At 36.2% G+C, this 22,379-nt stretch overlaps 2 protein-coding genes across 3 annotated transcripts in view; both read left to right on the plus strand.

The window, feature by feature from the left end:
* LOC136029213 (blastula protease 10-like) overlaps positions 1–1,682 on the plus strand; it is a 118,168-nt gene extending 116,486 nt beyond the window's left edge. The window contains exon 11 of the mRNA XM_065707412.1: positions 1,495–1,682. Coding sequence (XP_065563484.1) covers positions 1,495–1,615 — 121 coding nt within the window. The 3' untranslated portion in view covers positions 1,616–1,682. The remainder of the gene's footprint in view (positions 1–1,494) is intronic.
* A 5,707-nt stretch (positions 1,683–7,389) lies between these two features.
* The window catches only part of LOC136029214 (golgin subfamily A member 2-like), a 30,519-nt gene continuing 15,529 nt past the window's right edge, over positions 7,390–22,379 (plus strand). Inside the window, exons 1-2 of one of the 2 annotated variants that reach the window (XM_065707413.1) lie at positions 7,390–7,581; positions 17,531–17,988. In XM_065707413.1, coding sequence (XP_065563485.1) covers positions 17,531–17,988 — 458 coding nt within the window. In that variant the 5' untranslated portion in view covers positions 7,390–7,581. Of the gene's footprint in view, positions 7,676–17,530; positions 17,989–22,379 lie in introns of both variants that reach the window. The other variant, XM_065707414.1, reaches the window with a different exon arrangement.

A 22,379-nucleotide genomic window follows, 5' to 3' on the forward strand; every position in this document is an offset into this window, starting at 1 on the left:
TACCTATTGCTCTGAAACTTGTAGTGTGCCTTTCTCCATACAGAATTTATGTCCTTATTCTAGATAAATTAGAGCCAGAATATGTATGCGTGTTCATAATTGCAGTGACAGCTGTAATGTAGTAGTAAATAGTGAACCACAACCCTTAGCAAAAAAAAGAACAGGAAAAGAGTTCACAAGGGGAAAGATTTCCAATGAATACTGCTTCAGGAACAGTATTTCTTGGCCGTTTTAGTTGAAAATAGCTCTATTGCTTATTCACCCCTTAAAAAGGATAGACAGGTCCATTTATGTTTTTAATGTTTCTCTTGGTTCTTGGAACGAATACTGTTGAATTGATTGACTTTCAAAAAACTTACAGAGCACATTTGCCGTCTCAGCGGGAAAGAGTTCATTTAGAGAGAGGATTCCCATATTTTAGAAGGGGGAAAGTTCTCAATCCGCTTTCCACGAAAGTCAAGTTATATGAAAAATGTTTGGGAAATAATTAAAATATGGACCTTTCAGCTGGTGCATTTTACAGCGTTTTTATTCTGCATCAAGCTTTCTTTTATTCCAGACAGGTATTCCAAATTCCATGAATTTTTTTCAAAATGTGATTCAAAACCGAGTAGTCAAAGTTGAATATTGACTTTGGACGATTATTTGACCGTTGGCAAGCAGAAAAATAAAAGAATAAGGAGGTTACCAACCTTTGTTCCCAGCTAGTAGTTCACATGCTAAATCTTCGTCTCTGAAACATAAGTCAATATGAAAAATTAACGACCAGTGTTTAAAATTCTCTTATCAACACAATTGTTTCGATATTTGTTATAAAACTAACGAAAATGTGTTGTATTTAGAAAAGCGCCAGCAATTAAGCTAGATTCTTTTTATTTGGAAATTGTGTTCTTCTTAACTCAATGAAAATTCATGTTGAACAGCACAACGTGCCAACTTTTTTTGTCTTACAATTTTTTTTCTGTGGGTAATTTCTCTCTAAGATCTGATTCCGTTTTTGTTATTGAATTAAATATAAAAAAACAAGTTTTTTTAAATGAAAATAAGGAGCAACATTAAAACTTAAAACGAACAGAAATTACTCCGCATATGAAAAGGGCTTTTCCTCCTCAACACCCTGCTCTTTACGCTAAAGTTTGACTCTTTCTCTTTTCTACTTATTATTTTTTAAAACAGTACAGTTGTATGACTTTAAGGGGGTGTTTTCTCCTATTTTCTAAAATGAGGCAAATTTTCTCAGGCTCGTAACTTGTGATGGGTATAACTGATCTTGATGAAACTTATATATTTAAAATCAGCATTAAAATGCAATTCTTTTAATTGGTATCAAAATTCAATTTTTTAGAGTTTCGGTTACTATTGAGCCGGGTTGCTCCTTACTACAGTTCGTTACCACGAACTGTTTGATTAACTATCGAAATGAGAGTCTGTATAGGCTTACTTTATGTTTTAATGATGCACATTTCAATTGTTCAATATGTTTGTTTATTCTAGGGATTGTGACATTTTCAGTGGAAAAGAAATATCGACACTTGGAAACTGGGTTCTCCTGAATTTTATTAGTAGTGAAGTACTATCAATTTCTGGCTTTAATATAACATTGACACCAAGCTAATGAAAAGTGACAAAACTCATGATATTTATTGTTAACTTATTTTAAATAAATTCTGGCATTAATAAGATTTCTTTTTTCTCTCCCAAAAAAAGCTTGAAAATGTGTTGTATTTTTCTGTTATAGATCCTATGCTATGTTCTTTATCTAAATACAACCTGTTACTCTTACTAATCCTAATGGAATATCACAAAATACGACGCAAAATCTAATATTGTAGAAACAGTTTCGGGCTATATATTTGCACATTAAGGAGGGGGCGTAAAGCACAGAGGGTCAGCACAAACTAAAAAAACGAAAAAACTTGCCGGAAGACACGGGCCGTAATGTCATGTCTATGAACCGCCGATTGTCCTTGAAGTAAAAGCTGCTGTATCTCGTCCCAAGATTGATTACATGTAAATGTAATAAATAAATCTGGACGACCATAGAGACGAACATACGCAATAGCATCTTGAGCATATTCATGCATATGACGGGGACTGCCAGCATATGACGAAGGTAAAATCGTTAATCTTCCAACGTTTGTGGTATTACCGTCATTTACAACTGCATCTCGCAAATGAATGTATTGTTCAGAGCGGAGCTTGGTCTGATTCAGGCGGATATATAGCAAACATTCTGATTCAATTTTTGCATACATATCAACGACATATTGGTGAAACAATTGACGGCATTTTAAAATATAATTCTCTTCATCCTGCCGAATCATTAGTCTATAGGAATAATAATGCATTGCACTGCATTTCTTATTCATTGTTAGTGGCTGGATTCATCAATTTAATATTAAAGTGATAGCCGTCGGCTCCATCCCAAAAAATGATAGGATATTGTAGGGCATCGTAACATCGATGAGTTTCGGCAATTCTTATCAACTGAGCGTTTTGCTTATGAAGAATAATATCTCGAGGTAAAAACTGACCACCGACCATAACGATTGCCACTTCGCCGATAGTTGGAGCATTGTATCTACGCACATGTTGGCCAGGAGGCATTTTGTCAGCGGAAATAACAATTTTATGCGTATCAGTAGGCATCAAATCGATGGCTGTTTTGAGCAGACGCACTAAAATATTATTTTCGTGGAAAAGATGTTGCAATTGGGAAACGATTGTCCTTTCAACGTTGGGAGAAATTTCGCAACGTGCATTCAATTCAGAATTTCAATCACTGATGAAGTACAATTGTAAAAATTTATGATTCTCGCCTGAGAATGGTAGAAGGGACCCTGCTTTATGATAAATTTGCCCTTTTACTTTGAAAGTAGGCATAAATTGATCTGGATTTTCGGTTTGGGCACCAAACGACGTCATTTGGAAACATGAGTTATATTTTCTGATGTTTGATAAAAAACGCTAGATTCTGACGTAGTTCCAGTAAGCAAAGTTTTCAATGGCTCTGGTGGTGCAGCCAATAGGGATAAATTTAGACATAGTCCCGATTTGAACACATCTACTATAATCATCGACTGGGCTGTACCTGAATGCCTGGCGATAATTTTCAGGTGGCTCTTGTGATTCCTCGGCACGCTTTCTTTTCTTACTTTCTCTATCAGCCGCAAGCCTGTTTTCTTGCTGTTCTTGTGATTCCTCGGCACGCCTTCTTTTTTTACTTTCTCTTTCAGAAGCAAGTCTGGTTTCGCGTTGCTCTGGTAGTTCCTCGACACGCCTTCGTTGACGTAAATTGCATACAATTTTACGTGCCAAGCATGCTAACACTCAACAATTTATAATAAACCTCAAAATTACAAATATGTGTTATAATGTTTTCGAATTACTTTAATCCATTGTCAAAATATATAGAAATATTTATGCAATTCCCAGTTTCTACATTTTTAGTTTCAGTTTGCTTTTCAGTTTAGTTTCATTTTTATATATAGATAAGATATAATCTGGCGTAACGGACAGACAGCTTATTATATATATATATATATATATATATATATATATATATATATATATATATATATAGATAGAAAGATAAATAGATAGATTTAAGACAATTTTTTTTGTCTTACAAATGGAAAATAAATTTATCATCATCATCGTCATCATTCCCATTATGTCCCCTTTAGATTTCAACGCCTTGCAGTAGGGATAATTTTCAGACAAAGTCCCGATTTGAACATCTCGACTCAAGCTATAATCATCGGATGGGCAGTACCTGAATGTCAGGCGATTGAACAAGCGTTTCTCTTGTGATACATTGATATGCCTATTTTTGGTACTTTCTCTTTGAGCCGCAAGCCTGATTTTACGGTGCTCTGGTGATTCCTTGACACGCCTTCGTTTACATAAATTGGAATTCCTAATCTGTCCTTGCTCTTTTAGCCGCAAGCCTGGTCTTGCGTTGCTCTGGTGTTTCCTCCTAATGTGCCCTTTTTGGTGCCATTGTAGGATTAGTGGTACTTTCTCTCTGAACCACAAGCATTAAGATTGAATCAAGTCCAATTTCTAATAAGAGAGTCCAATTTCTGACAACAACTTCTACTAAGCTTCAAACTTTTGGTTTTCTTTTTTAAGGTTTTTGAATTGCTTTAATCCATTGTCAAAATATATTTAAATATTTTTGCATTTGCCAGTTTTTTACTCTTTAAGCAATTTAATATAATTTATAAGAGCCTCAATTTTCGCTTTTGCAAATGACGTCATGTAGTAAAATGAAAGCTTCCTTAATTTCATCCCAATCTCTCCACTCTAAGCGTTTTTCAAGATTTCTGTTTTCCCCTTCCAGCACGAATTCTGGTTCCCCCATCGGACTCCCCCCAATTTTTACCAGATCTGGTTTGGAAATAAAATAAGAGCTCTGAAGCATAAGATCCTTCTGAATATCAAATTTCATTAAGATATGATCACCCGTTCGTAAGTTACAAATGCTTCATTTTTTCTAATTTTTCGAATTACCCCCCCCCCCAACTCCACCAAAGAGAGAAAATTTGGTTCGGTTATTTCAGTCACTTGTCTTGGACTGGTTTTATTCTTCCTACCAAGTTTCATCCTGATCTCTCCGCTTTAAGTGTTTTCCAAGACTTCCCGTCCCCCCAACCCCCCCTGATTATGCTGGATCCGACCGGGATTTAAAATAAGAGATCTGAGTTACGAGGTCCTTCTAAATATGAAATTACATTAAGATCCGATCACTCCTTCGTAAGTTAAAAATACCTCATTTATTCTAATTTTTAGAATTAACCCTCCCCCCAACTCCCCCTACCTAAGTGAACAAGTTAGAAGTTAATAATAATAAAAAAGATCTTTTTTACTTTCCAGTACATCTCTGGTTGGAGCATAAGTTATAATAGCTGATATGTTCACCTGATATCGCGCTCTTGCTATTCTATATGAGATAGGTTCCCACCCTAGAAGTGACCCCGATGCAAGGAGACTTAAGATAAGGCTACTCCAACATATGCAGATCCATCAAGGGATCTGGAGTTAAAAAAACAGAAGGAAAAGTCGTCCTCGGGACGACTAATCTCTGAGTCCTCCACAATGCCGTTGAATCGAGTTTCTGAAACTCACATGATGTCTATGTTGTAACGCAAAAATTTCCCAGCGATGAACGACTGGGATGTCAGGTGTTTCATCGAGCATATGCTCCAGCATCCTGCACTGAGGGGTTGTCTTTGTTTCCGAAGGAGTATCTCAGCCTGCCGATTTTTCGAAGAAGGCCCCAAGTGAAACCTTCAACGCATCGCTTGCCGAGAATGCCGTAGTATCGGTTGGACTCTTTACATGGAGTTGCATTTGGGCGAAACGTGGAAATTTGTTTAACCTTTCATGCTTCCACAATTCCAGCCGTTTCAACAAGACTAACCTGATGGGGAGACTGCACCTCCCAAACCATCAGGATCATCCAGTCTATTTATACCCAACCTAGTTCACAGGGAACTGGAACAATCAAACTGGAAAATATTGTGGTGTTAACTTAATTTTGAGTTAATATTATTATTTTTTTCTTTCTTTAAAGTAGTTTTCAAAAGGATCTGTGCATAATTTATGCAACAAAACTAAAGAAGTCAATGTGATATTTGGTAAAAATTAGACATTAAATATATAAGTTTTAGTTCCTACCTACCTTAAGCTTACCCATGGGAATATATGTAACTTTTTCACACAATTAAATATGCTGTAACCGGTATTTTGGGAATCTGCACATAAGAAATCAATTTAGTTTCATGAAAGCAAAAATAAGTAAATACCATTTTTTTCCATTTGACAGTTCTTTTTAATGCACTTTTAGCTATCACTTAAGGAGAAGGATTGTAAACCGCTGGATAGGGTTTTTTTAGCATGGAGATTATAATGACATCGTTATCATGGTTTCCAGCCGTTTCATTCAGATATGACTCAAAAATATCGACATTCGATGCCATATGTGAGAGTTTGTGACGGGGCTATTAAGAGAAATGCACATAAGACACGCAGAGAGAGGTAGTCGGTTTTAAATGAGTCATTGCGTTCCTGGAAAAAATAGAACTAGGAATAAATATTGTGCTAGCAATGCAGCAATGTAATTTCCTCCTTTGCCAAGGTAGTGGACTCAAAACCTCCAGTTAATTGTTTCGGATCCTAGTAAATCAATGGTCTATACTTTAATTCGTATGCCCCGAGATTTTAGCCCTCTCCAGGCCGCAATTGGTGTTTTTTGGCAAAAATGGTTGGAAACGCCAATTTTCTCTTTGTCCCTCAGAAAAGGCCTCCGATCAAGGTTGTTTTCTCCTAGAATTCTACGACCTGTAATTTTATAGGATCATCTCTGGGAATTAAAAGAAGAAAAAAAGGACACATCTCCGCTTCCCTCCCCCCAAAAAAAATTCTCGGTGGAGGACTTTAATTCTCATGGACAGGGGTTCGATAATGTTGATTTAAATCTACATTTTTATTCGATTTTATTGTTATTTTTTGAGGGACTACAGGCTCTTTTTCGAGACTCTAATGAATTTTTTTTCACACAAATTTTTGATAATCAAAACAATAGCAATCACTCTTGAATCAACTTCAAATGGAAGTTTTTTCCCAATGGATAGTGTTTTTTTTTCTTTGTATAAAACGCGTTTCTCAACTTTTAATAACTGTGAGTCAGGGTTCGCTCTTTCCTCTGTTTTTAGGTGTATAGAAAATGTAATTTTTGCAGTTTACACTAGTGGAAGGGACATCGCTCGATACGATTACGAGGAACAATTCGATTCTGTACGATTAGTTCTAACAAAGCACTATCAACCCGTTCTACTAAAATGTAAAGAAGAAGCTGCTCTTTGTCAAATTGAGCTAAACTCACGGTATTATTATGAGATTTTGTTCGTGTTAACTTAGGTATTACTAAAATGCATTACCCATAAATTGAAGGCATTATTCGTGTTATACTAGGATTTTACTAGGATTAAGGATTAACTAGGATTTTACAGGAATTTACTTACTTTTGGAGTGTTCGATTGATATACATATACAGTGAAAAAATAGATTTAAAATTCTACGGAAAAAACTACTCTTGAAAGGGCATTGTTTAACACGGAGACTAATAGATTTCTACAAAAAAAAAAACATCTGAAAGATGAATCAACTTTTTAGTCTAAATCAGTCAAATACAACAAGAAGAAATTTGCCTCTGACAGCACGGATATCTTTAATCAAACCACATTATCATCATAAAGATTGCAATGAGATTATTTTGATTTTGTATCGTTAACGGAAGGAAGTATCCAGACAGTCTAGGTAACAACCCTAAATTCCATTGAAAAGTTGTCATTTAGATACATTTACATTTGCAATTTTGTAGTTTGTTTTACCACCTTTCAAAGCAAAAGGTTGATCGCCTATCTAAAAATGGAAATGAGTTCCATATGGCCTTAATCTTTGTTTATGAAGAAACCCTTTTGTATGTGTCGCAACAAGAGCTGCTCTGACCTTGTTTTGCCAAGTTTTATCTTCTCTTCAAGTTCAGTGTTGTTCAGAGATTGAAAAGAAAATAAGGTAATGTGTATGGATTTTATTATGTGTTACACAATAGGTAACGAAATATAACATATCCTAGCGATGAGAATGTGGCATTTTTTCCTGTTGTGAGGTAGTCCATTGAGGATTTTATATTACAATTATTTATATTTTATAGAACAAGCTTAACAACATTCTTAAGGAGGCTCCTCATAGCAATTTCACGATCGGTCTAGCCAAACGCATTTAAAACGGCATAAAAGTACCCAGGGGGGGGGGGCTTGGGATTTTTTCTCCCCGAAATTCTAGATTTATTAAATTTCTGTTCACATCTTCTTGAAATTAGCAAATAGCTATTTATTTTTTATTATTGACTTCCCCTTCGATTTTTTATGACTATTCGATCCAAAAAACATTGTACGTCCCTGTAGTAAGGATAGTCTACTCTTTTAAGGCGGGGGACTGTCCCATGGGGGGTGATAGCTATGATCATGTAGGCTAGTGCCTCATAGAATACAAGGCATTCAGGGTGCCGAGGGAGCGTTTTAGCTAGAAAATAGACGAGTGTCGGCATATTCTTTGAATCCAGGGGAGATTTCTTTGCTTCTAAGAGCCCTTGGTAAAATTCTAATTAATTGACTTCTTGCTATCTAAGTAAGGGTTTAGGTTAGGAAAAATGAAACTTTCAGGAATGAATCTACAGACTAAAGTATGTCCTGGGAAGGTTTTTTGAAGCAACTACCTCCACTCCTCCATCTAGAGGGCCCTGACCTTTGATGGCCTTTAAAAATATGTGTGTTATAAAAGTGAAACCTTGCATAATAGATCTTCTGCTTAATTGAAGTACAACAAAATTGTTTTCAGCTTCATAAATTCGCTCAATTCCATTTTATAAGGTTTTAAAGATATGCAAATACACTTCCTAAATTTTGAAAAAAAAACACTGATATGGTTCAAAATTCTACTCAAATAACAGGAATTGCAATTTCAGAACTAAAGGCAGAGAAAAAAGCAACTAGTAACTAGAAATTAAGGTAAAATGTTGTTTTGTCAAAATTTCAATAGGTATGAACAGGTACCTGTCATGTAGGCAAATTTCAGGGCCCTCTAGAGGGAGAAGGAGTGGAGGTGGGTATCTTCCCAGGACATACTTTAGCCTTTAGACCCATCCCTGAAAGTTTCAATTTCCTAACCTAACCTCTTTCTGAGATAGTCAAAAGTCGATCAACTAGAATTTTACCGAAACATTTCCTATAGAGCAAAGCGTATTAGTCTATGAGACCCTGAGTAGCGGGGCGAGGTCTATATTCTATATTTATTCAATAAGCCTCGTTTGAGGTTTTTTTTTTTAGTTTTATTAATCTTTAAAATAAATACAGAATACAGACCATGGTCCGCTGCCCGTGGGGCTCATGGACTAATATCCTTCACTCTATAGGTAATGTCACATGTAAGGAAACCCACCTTACGAATTTTTAGTCTCGTTGGAGGGGGATTTTAGACACCTAAAAAATGAATGCGCTTCTCTAATAATGACAAAGAAATAATATGGGATCGTCAGAATCTTGTTATATGCAGTAATACGCACTTTAGAGCACTTGGAACAAATCTAAACATTTACCGTATTATTTTTACCAGTTCTTGCGATTCCATTCCCGTCTTTACAAAGTGCAAAGGAAAAACAACATCGAGATATGTCCCTCTGCACTAAGTTACCGCTATTGCTCAGACTGTAAAGTGAAGCGACAGGCCTATTTCTACTAATCACCTCGTACGATCAATCATTAATAGACTAATGATTGTACTTTTGTCTGAGTAAATGTATTTAAAATGTTTTGTTAGCCCATCTGCAAATATAAGTCAAAATTTGCCCGAAAAAGAGCTTAACTTGATGCAGGAGAAAACTATTTTTTGATAGTGAAGTTTCTCTATAGTTACTAACCACTTGTCATCTTATATTGCTGATCCCCCAACTTTCTTATTCGTTTTATAAAAGGACATTGAATATTTTCAATGTCCTGAAAAAATATCTAAGATCTCCCATACTCCCCTACAGTAAAATTATCGGTATACCCCTGCCAAGAGTTTTTGCACTTCTTGGTACTTACTGTTAGCCATTACACACGAGATTTTGGGTCTACAGATATGGAGTTGAAGCAACTTAGACGCTTGGGAGATAGATATGATATATGTAATTTGGGCTGTATATTTGGACATTAGGGGGAGGGGCTGGGGTGAAGTAGAGTGGGGATGCATGCAAAATATAATCTAGCTAAAATACGAACAAGATATTTGTTAAAATATAGCTACCATGTAGTTTTCCACTGGGTCGCAGCTAATTGTCTTCAAATACAAACAACAATAAGCCGGTTATTGTCTGATTTTATAAATCCAAATTCTCCAGTGTATACTGGCTTACAGATAAGTACCAAGATATTTACAAACTTGCTTAACAATAAATTACATTGGATAATTGGTAGAGGCATAATTTCGGGGGGGGGGCATGAAGGATAGTTTTCGCTCCCCCAATAATTTGGAAAAAATAACAATCCCCCTTGAATATCAGCTATTGACCCCTCTTGTCCCCGAATGAAAATGTTGGAGCTACTCCCCTGATAATTGGTAATTTTTAGGGTTGTCCAAAGGCATTATTTTGAAAAAGGCTACAGCTATAAATCATCTTATCCTAAACAAAACTGAATTATGATCTACTTAAAAATCAGAATAAATTGCAAACGTTTTGCATGATTTTTTTTTTCAAATGACCCAAAGAATTCATTTTAATAAGTAATATGGAATTATCTTGACAACCAACTTCGGCGAATGAATTAAAATTCACTATTTTGTAACCAGATTCATAAACAAACGACGAATAAAAAAGGAAGAAAAAAGGTAAAAAAAATCGATTTTAACTTGGAACTGATATGATATTTAATTTATTTAAAAATGTCTGGTACCTGTCTTTAAGCAGTATATCCTCAAGAAGTGAAGTTGGGTTAATTTTAATAAAATGTACCAAAACATGATGATGATATAATACTTTAGAAACAAAATTATGGAAATTAACAAAGAATTATGGAAAGCAGATACAGAACGCATTGAGAACTTAACAGAAAGCATTATATTGAATACTTAACTTTGCCTAACCCCTAACCACCTCTAAATATTAAATTGAAAATATATACATCGTAGTTTTCTATCCCCCTTGTATCCCTGGCCATGGAGCCTTTCGCGGGGGAATAAGTGTATTGTCATTCATTTTTGTATTGTATTGAATAATAATAAAATACTTCTTCTTCTCACTCAAAACAAGCAAATCATAACTGATTCAAACCGGTTTTGCCGTATCTTAGACGGCGTAAATCTTTGGGGTGTCTTGCTTAACAGACAAGTGCTCTTTATATAATATTGCTTCACAGTCTATCTAACATATGTCAATAAAGGTAGTACAAATAAACCAGATAATCATATTTCGCTATGTTTGTAGGATTATAGAAAACTAGCGCTTTACTGAAAACACAGAAACCAAGCATAAAAAGCAAGAATGTTTATTTATTAGTTAAAAGTGAATACGTAGCCTGATAACAACAAACTAATCTATAAAGCTTTTCATAGTCTTACACCCGCTGTGATATCAGTTATTTTCAGTATACGATTAAAATTATCTTTAAAACAAGCATAAAAGTAAAGACTTTTTAATAACCGCAAAGTCACTGAACAGCGTACAGAAATATTGAATGGATTTATCAGGTAACATTTTGGTCTTGCCAGCTATAATCCCAATAGTGAGTAATAAACAATCTTAAATTGTAAGAAATATACTTAAGTGACCAAAAAAATTGGAGGGGACCTAGGCTCATTTTTTTCCAAGGTCAACGGATCAAAATTTTGAGATAGCAATTTTGTTCCGCATAGTCAAAAACCATAATAACTATGTCCTTGGGAATGACTTACTCCCCCACAGTCCCTGGGGGAGGGGCTGCAAGTTACAAACTTCGGCCAGTGTTTACATATAATAATGGTTTTTGGGAAGTGTACAGCGTTTTCAGGGGATTTTTTGGGGTTGAGGGGAGGGAGCTATGTGGGAGGATCTTTCCTTGGAGAAATATATCATGGGGGAACAAATTCAATGAAAAGGGCGCATGGTTTTCTAAAATTACTAAAAAAAAGTGAAAAAATAAACATGGAAAGGTTTTTCTATTGAAAGTAAGGAGTAGCATTGAAACTTAAAACGAACAGAGATTATTACGCATATGAGGGGTTCTAAAAATACTTTAGCATAAAGAGCGAGGTATTTAGGAGGAGATAAATACTTCACTCTTCATGGTATGGTATTTTTAGTAATTTCAACTATTTATTCTACGGCCTTTCGGATTCAGGGTTCATTCTTAAAGAATTGGGACAAAACTTACGATTTAGTGTAAAGAGCGAGGTATTAACGAGGGTACAAACCCCCTCATATGCATAATAAAAATTTAAGAATATGAAAGTTTGTTACGTAAGTTAATTCTTAAGTTACTTATATTTTTTACTAATAAAAACATTCGTTAAAAATTAAAATTTATAGTTGCCTTTTTATGTAACCGAAAAATTGCAGGGCAACTAGGCTTTCCCCACCCCTTATTTCTCAAAATCGTCTGATCAAAACTAAGAGAAAGCCATTTAGCCAAAAAAGGAATTAATATGCAAATTTCATTTTAATAATTTATGTGTGGAGAGCCAAAATCAAACATGCATTAATTCAAAAACGTTCAGAAATTACATAAAAAAAAACCTAGTTCTTTTTAACTGAAAGTAAGAAGTGACATTAAAACTTAAAACAAACAGAAATTACTCCGTATGTGAAATGGGTTGTCCCCTCCACACTCCCTCGCTCTTTATGCTAAAGTTTGACTCTTTGCCACAATTCTGATTTTTAAAACAATTAAAAACTTTAGTGTAAAGAGCAAGGGATTGCGGAGGGGACAACCCATTTCATATACGGAGTAATTTCTGTTCGTTTTAAGTTTTAATGTCGCTCCTTACTTTCAGTTAAAAAAAACTAGTTTTCTTATGTAATATTACAAAAACCCTGATTTGGAATTCCTCGAGCTCAGGACAAAGAAAAATAATGTACTGGCTATTTTTGGCTATTCAAATCAGCAACATGCCAATATTCTCCACTGAGAATTAGTTCAGCCTTTCAGTGATTAAATAAAAAAAAATCAACTGAAAGTAAGGAGCAACACTAAAACTTAAAAGAACAGAAATTGTTCTGTATTTGAGGGGTATGACCCCTCCTGAATACTTTGCTCTTCACGCCAAAGTTTTTTTTTAAGAATTTCCTTACTCTAATTAGACGGCTCTTGCGTTTCTGGAATTGCTCTTAAATAATTAGTACAAAAAGTAAAAATTAGCGAAAATATCGATGTATGGAACAGGGGATTTGCCCTCATATACGGGATCATTTCTGTTCGTTTGAAGTTTTAATATTGGTCCTTACTTTTAGTCGAAAAAATAGTTTCTATGGCACTTGATATTTACCAAGTGACATATAACGATCGCAATTTCTGTCGGTCTGTCTGGCTGTTGGTCCCAGTTTTGCTAGTTCGGGCACTTCCAGATAAGCTAGGACGATGAAATTCGGCAGGCGTATCAGGGACCAGACCAGATTAAATTAGAAATAGTCGTTTTCCCGATTCGACCATCTGGGGGGAGTGGTGGGACGGTTCATTCGGACAAATTATAAAAAATGAGGTATTTTTAACTTACGAACGGGTAATCGGATCTTAATGAAATTTGATATTTAGAAGGCCCTTCTGTTTCAGAGCTTTTACTTTAAATTCCAACCGGATTCGGTGACATTGTGGGGAGTTGAAGGGGGAAACCGGAAAACGCTTAGATTGTGGAGGTCGGGATGAAACTTGGTGGGAAGAATAAGCACATGTCCTAGATACGTTATTGACATGATCGGACCGGATCCACTCTCGGGAGGAGGTGGAAGGGGGGGGGGATAATTTGCAAAATTAGAAAAGATTGGGTATTTTTAACTTACGAACGGGTGATTGGATCTTAATGAAATTTGATGTTTGAAGGATATCGTGTCTCAGAGCTCTTATTTTAAGTCCTGACCGAATCTGGTGACATTGGGGGGAGTTGAACAGAAAAACCGGAAATCTTGGAAAACGCTTAGATTGGAGAGATCGGGATGAAATTTGGTGGGAAGAATAAGCATAAGTCCTAGATAAATAATTGATATAACCGGACCAGATTCACTCTCTTTGGGGAGCTGGGGGGATTTCCAGTGCTCTGGTGAGTTCGGTGCTTCTGGACGTGGTAGGACGATGAAAATTAATTGGCGTGTCAGGAACCTGCACAAATTGACTTGATAACAGTCGTTTCCCCGATTTGACCATCTGGGAGGGGCTGAAGGGAGGGGAAATCATGAAAACGGAGGTATTTTCATTCTACGAATGGGTGATCAGATCTCAATGAAACTTGATATTTAGAAGGACCTCATTCCTCAGAGCTCTTATTTTAAATCCCGATCGGATCCGTTGACGTTAGGAAGAGTTGGAGGGGAAACTGGAAATCTCTAAAAAACGCTTAGAGTGGAGAGATCAGGATGAAACTTGGTGGGAAGAATAAGCACAATTCCTAGATACGTAATTGACATAACCAGACCAGATCCGATTTCATTGGGGGAGTTGTGGGAGATTTCCAGTGCTTTGACGAGTTCGGTGCTTCCGGACGTGCTAGATGCTAGGACGATGAAAATTGGTAGGCGTGTCAGGGACCTGCACATTGACTTGATCACAGTCGTTTTCCTGGTTCGACCATGGGGGGAACTGAAGGGAGGGGAAATCATGAAAATCGAGGTATGTTTATCTTACGAATGGGTGATCGGATCTTAATGAAACTTGATATGTAGAATGATCTCATGTCTCAGATGCTCTATTTTCAATTCGGGACATAGGGGATGGAGGAGGGAAACGGAAATCTTGGAAAACTCTTAGACTGGAGAAATCGGGATGAAACTTAATGGGAAGAATAAGCACAAGTTCTTGATATGTGATTGACATAACCGGACTGGATTCTCTCTCTTTGGGGGAGTTGGGGGATTTCTACTTTAGGGATTATTGGGGGGGATTAGGTACTTTAGGGAGGTCTAGAATTTGTACAAGTTATAGATACGTGATTGACATAAGCGGACCGGATCCGATCTCTTTGGGGGAATTGGAGCGATTCCTAGTGCTTTGGCGAGCTCGGTGCTTTTCGACGTGCTAGGATGATGAAACGATAACTCTAGAACCGAGTCTAATTTTAGGTCCCAACCTCGTCACAAGTGCCATATGAGCTCTTGGGTCTTGTTTTTATTTAATCTCTGATCGTTTTTCAAATAATTCCAGAAAATTCACCTTTTGTCAATGGAAAATCCCCCCCCCCCCCAGGAAAATTCCTAGTTGAAAACTTTATCTCGCGTAAAATACCTCATCCCCAGAAAATTCCATCCCTGCTGAAGATTCACCCAAAAAACTTCTTGCAGACAATTTTGCCTGGGAAAATATTTTGAGCCACTTTCGTTTGAAAAAGACGCATTATCTTTCAATTTCCAACCGTTTTTCAAAACATGCAGGAGATCCTGTCTCCGTAGAAAATTTTTCCTGGAAATTCTCCCCTCCCAATGTCTCAATGAAAATTTTCTTTCTGTTAAATTCCCCCATAGAGAATCTTTTCAGCCGAAAATCCCCCAACCCGCAGAAAAATCCCCCAGATTATTGTGACTCCTGAAATTTCCCCTGGACAATTTTTTCGGAATATGTTGCTAAGAGGAAGCTAATCAAATAAAAAGAATCTTGTATGAGAATTCTTGTAAATTCCCCCGTGTATAGTTTACCTTTGAAAGTTGTTGTTAGGAAACTTTCCTTCCTACGGAAAATTCTCTCCTTGGGGAATCCCCATGGAAAATTCTCCGTACTTAAAATTCACTCTCCCCCGAGAACATATGTTTAATTCCCAATAACAAATACTATATGCAAACACTAGACAAATGTCAGAACTTATAAGCCTTTTCTCCAGGGACTTGCAAGGTCGTGTCATCCCCAGAGACATTATACTTGACCTTTCAACTATGCTGATCAAAATGGCTATCTTAAAATCTTGATCGGATGGTTTTGATAAAAAAAGGAGCAGGGAAATCCAGTTGCCTTCCTATCGGTTGGGTTACAAAATGGGGAACTAGAACTGTAATTTCCGTTTGAGCGAGCCCTCTCCCAGTCTTATAGGACTATTAGTTGGATATGATCATGCTGAAAAAAAACACAGAACAAATAGAGACACATCCCTGAATTTTCTTCTGGCAAATCTTACAGAATTTCATATATTTTCATATTGAAGCTAGCAACCCTTAGAGTATGGTTCTCTGATATGCCGAATATTTGATTTTTATTAAGATGAATTGACTTTTTAAGGGCGTTCCCGCACTTTCTCAAAAATCATACAAATATTCTCAGGCTCGTAGCTTTTGATGGGTACATAAAACTTGATGAATTATATATATCTGGTGTTGGCATAAAAATCCGATTCAGTTGACATATCTGTTGCTATAAAAAATTACATGTTTTACAGTTTCGGTTGCTATTTGGCCGAGTTGCATCGGTGGCGGCCATGGACAATAATTTGATAGCAACTTTGTATAGCTATTTCTGAGACCCATTATTATAAGACTTCCACGACTTGAGTGGATCAGTTTTTCTTGGAACTAAGGACTCCCTACTGAGAATCTACTGAGAACAAATGTAGCTGCTGACGAAGCTTGTCTTTCATTGACTACTGAAACTTCATCATGTGATCCCCACAAACTGGCTCGATTCTTAATTCTCCACTTGCATCTACTGATGCAGATTCAAGCCAGGCTCAATCCATATTCTTGCTGTGTTACTCTCAACTTCGAGAAGATCGTCAGGGGTAATACACAATTTCTAGAAACGCAGATTAAGGCATGTGGCAACCGCGATCTGAACTATATATATATATATATATATATATATATATATATATATATATATATATATATATATATATATATGTATGTATATAAAGCATCAAAAATATGTTTTAATGCAATTTATGTATGCTTCAGACAAACATTTCGGGGGGTTGAAAACCCTGCCCCTTTCACTGGATACGGCCTTGCATGTTGATTTGTATTTTCAGTAAATGGTAGCTTTGTATAGCCATAAAAATATCCCGAAATATAATCAGTCAATTTATTTCTACTGCTTTTATAGATTTATGTTTTATTGACTGAGAACCGATATTTTTAAACCAATTTTAGTCTTTATTTCCATGATTTTATTTTTACCTCGGCTCGTTCTTTTTTTTTTTTAATCCACAATAGATGTATATTAGACAATTTTTTGTATTAATTAAAAGACAATTTATTAATTTTGTATTAAGGTGCGGTGTAAATATGAGTTTTGCATCTGAAATTTAGCGGGGTTATTTTTTCCTGGAACATATATTCCATTGACGTAATTTGTTGGCTATTCGTTACAAATTTGTTTCATCTACATGCAGAACATCTTGTATGTTTCTGTATTTTCGCTACAACTTATGGTTTAGTTAAACCATCATCAATTGTTATTAAAATCCTCTTACCTCAGAAAATAAAGTCTTAACCATGATCTAAATAGTTGAAACAAGACAACCTTATCTGAAAATATGTTCCTACATCCAATATTTAGTTCCACGTTCTTCTTTTTAAAAAAGTTGTTATCACCGCGTTATTCGTATGCCAAGCGAGCGATCTACTTTCTGAGCTAGAATACTGTGTCTCATGATTCTAAAATAAAGGCAGAAACATAGGTACTGCTTATACAATCTGACTAGTTCAGGCATTTATAGTTTGAAAATATTGAATCTATCCTGTGCACTGAGATAATCTCAGGGAACCAAATAAATTTCGCTGTCTTCAGCAGGAAGCTGCTAATTTCTTGTTCATTTTTAGATGAAGCTGCAACTAATCTGCATTTATGCTTGTTTATCACACGTTCTGGCAGAATCTACCGATATCACTAACCCCGAAAATGACCCAGAATTCATCAGAGAGCCGAAACTCATTGCAGATCAACTCCATAAAGAAAATCAGGTTCATGAAACTGGAGATGATTCTACCCAAATAACTGAATCTGTTTTTGTGAATGGTACAACAGATCCACCGGTGCAACCAGAAGATGTTCCAAAGGAAACTTTTCCAAAAATGTTCAGTGGTAATGATAAACTTGAAACAGCTTTAGAATCTTTGAAAGATCATTCTGACAAAATTTTAATTGGCAGTCATCATCATCCAATTCCAACACCCCCTTCAGTGGATTTAACAGATTCTGATGATACAAAGCTTCAAGAGGAAGTGAAACGCTTGTCAGACATAATTTTACTACAAGGCCAAGAAATGGCTCACATGAGGTAAGTTTGTCACTCCAATGCTATCTGTTTTTCATTTTTTATTTAAGAATTTTAAATAAAGACATGTTCAATGTCATAGTGTTTAATGAAACTTAAACACTAGGTAATTTGTATTTACTTTAGATTATTTATTTGTATTTATATATATTTATTTATATATATATATATATATATATATATATATATATATATATATATATATATATATATATATATATTTATTTATTTATTATATATATATATATATAATATTTATTTGTATTTACTTTAGATTATTTGGATTATTTATTATTATTAATTGTATTTACTTTACCTACTTGGTGTGCGCTCTTTAGTAGAGCTTGTTTAGTCGACTAACTCTCCTGCAACCTGCAGACCGTGTCTCCCTACTGGGACGTAGCTACAGCAGTACAAACGTCGGTGTTACATAATGCTCTAAGAGATTTTTTTCTTCAGGGTTTCTTTTTTTTCAAGGTTTTTTTTTCAGGGAACCTTTGCATTCTAATAATTTTTGTCCCCATTAGGATTCGAAAGGGCCATCTCCATCCTATGGAACTGCTCCCTAGACAGCGGGGCCAGCAATTTATTGCTAATATTATTATCCAGGAAAAAGATTCTACAAAATCCCACGCGGGATTTTAATAGATTCCACACGCGGAGAATTCCCGTGTCCTACTTATTAGGATGATTAAGCTATAATTACGTGTTTTCCAGTGACGGCAATAATCGAGATTACTTATTTTGGTTACTTGAAGCTCGCTTGCATGCTAAATAATGCTTTAGAAGGATATTTTAAACCCAGACAAAGCGAATCTTCACTTCTTAGCGATATGATCCTAAGATTTTGGGGGTCCTTCTTAGAGAATTTCTAGAGATATTTTCTTAGAAAATGACAAAAACTTGTTCAAAACATAGGAAAATACTCCTTGTGAGAGAATGTTTAAAGATGTGTTCTTAGAGGATGATCTAAGTTTGCTCAAAGTATAGGAAAATAGGGGCAAAAGATGTGAATTAATTCTATATTTTGTTCATTTTTTCTTGGTATTATTTATCTCATTTCCCAGCCTGTGACACTCAATGGTTGACCCAACCCCAAGAGAGCAGCTCCAACTGGGAAGGCCTAGCAACCAATCACAGAGGGGGTGGTTATTAGAGAGAAATTTAAACCAAATTAAGAGTTACTTCCGAGGTTTTGATAGAAATACTACGTTTCTTTGAACCTTGGCTATGTATATTCATGCCACCGTGACATTATGGGGCTGACCCACCCCTAGCAAGCAATTCCGGTGGGGTCCCCCTAACATCCAACTCCTTCAGGGGCCTAGAGGCTAATTCCAATGGGACCTTAGCCCCCAATTCCAGCGAGACCCCTACCATCCAATTCCACCGGGGCCCTAGCTACCAATTTCACTAGGGGATGGTAAATGTCAGTGCCAGCGAGTATCTACAAAGATTTTCTTTTTGAGGCAACCGAAAAAGGTGTTAGAAAAGGATCCTTATTTTTATCCAGAATTCAATCTACCGACACGGTGAAAAGTGTTTGATCGATTTTCAACTAGTCATGACGGTGTAGAGGTGCTGAAGGACCAAGAGATGTACTATGATGACTAAGAGATGGCGAAGTGATTGAGCAGGCTATGGGATCATGTTCAGACAAAAGATAATCAAACATGACCTTTACTGTATTGGCTTGCAAATCAATCGATAATGCAACATGAACCAAGTTGGAAATTCGTAAGGACCTATAACATACGTAGAATCAACCGCTTAATCCAAACAATCAAGAAATAGCTCAATATACCCTTAACTAGTGTTGTAAGTGTTGACGCTTGAAAATTTGGCTACTTTAATCTGAAAATCCACTAAGATTTAGAAAGACACTTTTTGACGCCAAAGGCACATTCCTTCCCTAACCTGCAAAAAGAACCATCAACACTTCTATATAATAGCTGAAGCTCTATTATATACAACTGTAAATAAATTTTTCCAAGCTTTAACCGAATCACCTACTAATATGAAGCGTTAAAATAAATATATGTTGCCATTTATTTTGTAGGACTATCCGAACCTTTAGAAACGAATGCGCTACCGTACGGAATTACTGCCTCTGAAACTAGGGTTCAATATGAGTATAGTTTTTCGTTAATTCTAAACCAATTGACTATCTCAGAATTTTCACACAATAGCATTTTGGCCTTCTTTTGGCTAGAACTGCTGTTTTGCACCATAAATCGGCTGAAGACACTGCTTTGCTGGGGACAGACTTTCTGGCTAAAATAAATGTCTATGTTGACCGTTTATTTTGTTGGACTATCTTCACCTTTACAAACCAATTCGCCACCGTGTACGGTGCTACTGCCTCTGAAAAATAGTTTTTCGGTAAATTTAAATCAATTGAGAAAAATCGATCTTTCAGTTGCTACTTCCAAAACAGAGTTTCTTGTCTTTGGACTCGGGATCGCCTCCAATGATACAATCTAAGTTGATCCTGCAAAGATCTCATCTTCCAGTTCAATTAGGTATTTAGTCCTTTCATTTGGACCTTCAGCTAGATCCACTAGGCATCTTAAAATTGATTCTTTGAAAGAGTTACAGTCTTTTTGACTGTAACAATTGAAAATCTTACAGTCTTCCTTTCAGGGTAAAGGGCCAGTTTGATAAGAGAACCCTTGGTTAGCTATATAATACGTTTTTTGCAACCTTTGTGTTATTTTGAAAACCCATTTGGAAATTTTTCTCTGCATCATAAAAATCAAATCCGATCGCTATTATGTAGGTTCTGCAAGTATTTTCGTAGTATATCAAAAATGGACGAACTATCACATAGATTTACTAACCACTGCAGCAGAATTATTGATTTTCCTTTGATTTGCTTTCTATCAAATGCCTAGCGTCACTAGTTGTGATATCTTATAATGTTTGACCCATTTACAGGAGCCTGAAGAAGACAGTCTAAAAAGGGTTCATTAAGTAATACTTATGAAATCTACAGAAGAGAACAGGAGTGAGTGGGAAGAGTCTTATTGGTACTGGCCGGCCTATAGACCTTGAGCTGCTGGGGACAGGCAGCTCAAGTACCCACACTTCCGACAACACATCATTAGGTTTAAGCTAATTCATAAGGAGAACCCAGTTTTAGCTGATTGGAGGATATTCGTTTTTATCTGAAGGTATTTTTGTGGAGTCAATAAGGTGAATGGACTAATTAGGTAGTCACATACTCTTACACGAAATTTTGGAACTGAAACTGGATGCTGAAAAGTGTTTGAAAGTTAAAGTTGTCAAGAATTGTCCGTGTTTTTTGTCTGTCCCTTTTTGTTTTTCTTTTCATTTTCTTATACTCCTCTATAGTGCATTTGTGTTGTGTACAGAATGTAACAATAATTTATTATTAGTATTATTATAGCATTTGTTATTGGGAAGTAAACAGGCATTTTTGTACGCAAATAACACTGCTGCGGTTAAGGTAGGAAGTGAGGCTAGTAGCCAGTTTCGTATTAAATCAGGGGTTAAGCAGGGTTGTTTTCTATCCCCATTCATATAGATCATTTTGATGAATTTTGTATTAAAGAGCACAGGACAGGCGATTAAAGACGATGGTATCAAATGGGAAAGAAAACCTTCCTGGACTTAGATTATGCTGATGATTTACAAGTTCAGGGTGCAAGAATAGGTTTGAAAGTTCATGTTAAGAAGACTTTGTTGCTAAGGCTAAGAATGAATGAATATAAAAAGGTAATGTTGGCTAATAAAAAGATCGATCAAGTGGACAGCTTCATTTACATTGGTAGTACTATTAGTGAAGACTGTGTGTGCTGTGAAGTTTTAATCGTAGAATAGCTAAGGCTTAGGGCGTTTTTTCACAGTTGAAAAAAGTTTGGAAAATAGCAAGATAAGTCTGCGAACCAAGATTAGAATGTTGGAAGCTACAGTGACGGGTGATCAAATATACTGAAGCATAAGTGCTCCAAAGAACGAGGGAAGATTTTTAGATTTTTTCCAAAGAAATCGCGCACAAACTTTTTTGGTCCGGCTGACTGACCGTATTTCAAACAGTAGGATCTACGAAAAGTGTGGTTCAATCCTACTTTCAAGGGCTATAATGTGAGAAAGGCTTAGATGCCTAGGGTACGTTCTGCGGATACAGGATGTAAGATTTCCAAAGACTGCCCTTTTTGGCCTATCGTCTAGGGCTAAAAGGAAAGCAGGTCGTCCAAGTTTGATGTGGGAGGATGTGTTCAAGAAAAATTTAAGGGAAATTTGAACTTCCTGGGAGGGTGTAAGGGGGAGGCTTTAGATAGATTGGGATGGAGAAGGTGCGGGCGTAGATGTTTTGACTTCAGGTGGCTTGGTGCTTCGGAGTGTTGTTAATAGTAGTAGCAAATTGCATG

Source organism: Artemia franciscana, chromosome 7, assembly GCF_032884065.1.
Source record: "Artemia franciscana chromosome 7, ASM3288406v1, whole genome shotgun sequence".
NCBI classification, from domain to species: Eukaryota; Metazoa; Arthropoda; class Branchiopoda; order Anostraca; family Artemiidae; genus Artemia; species Artemia franciscana.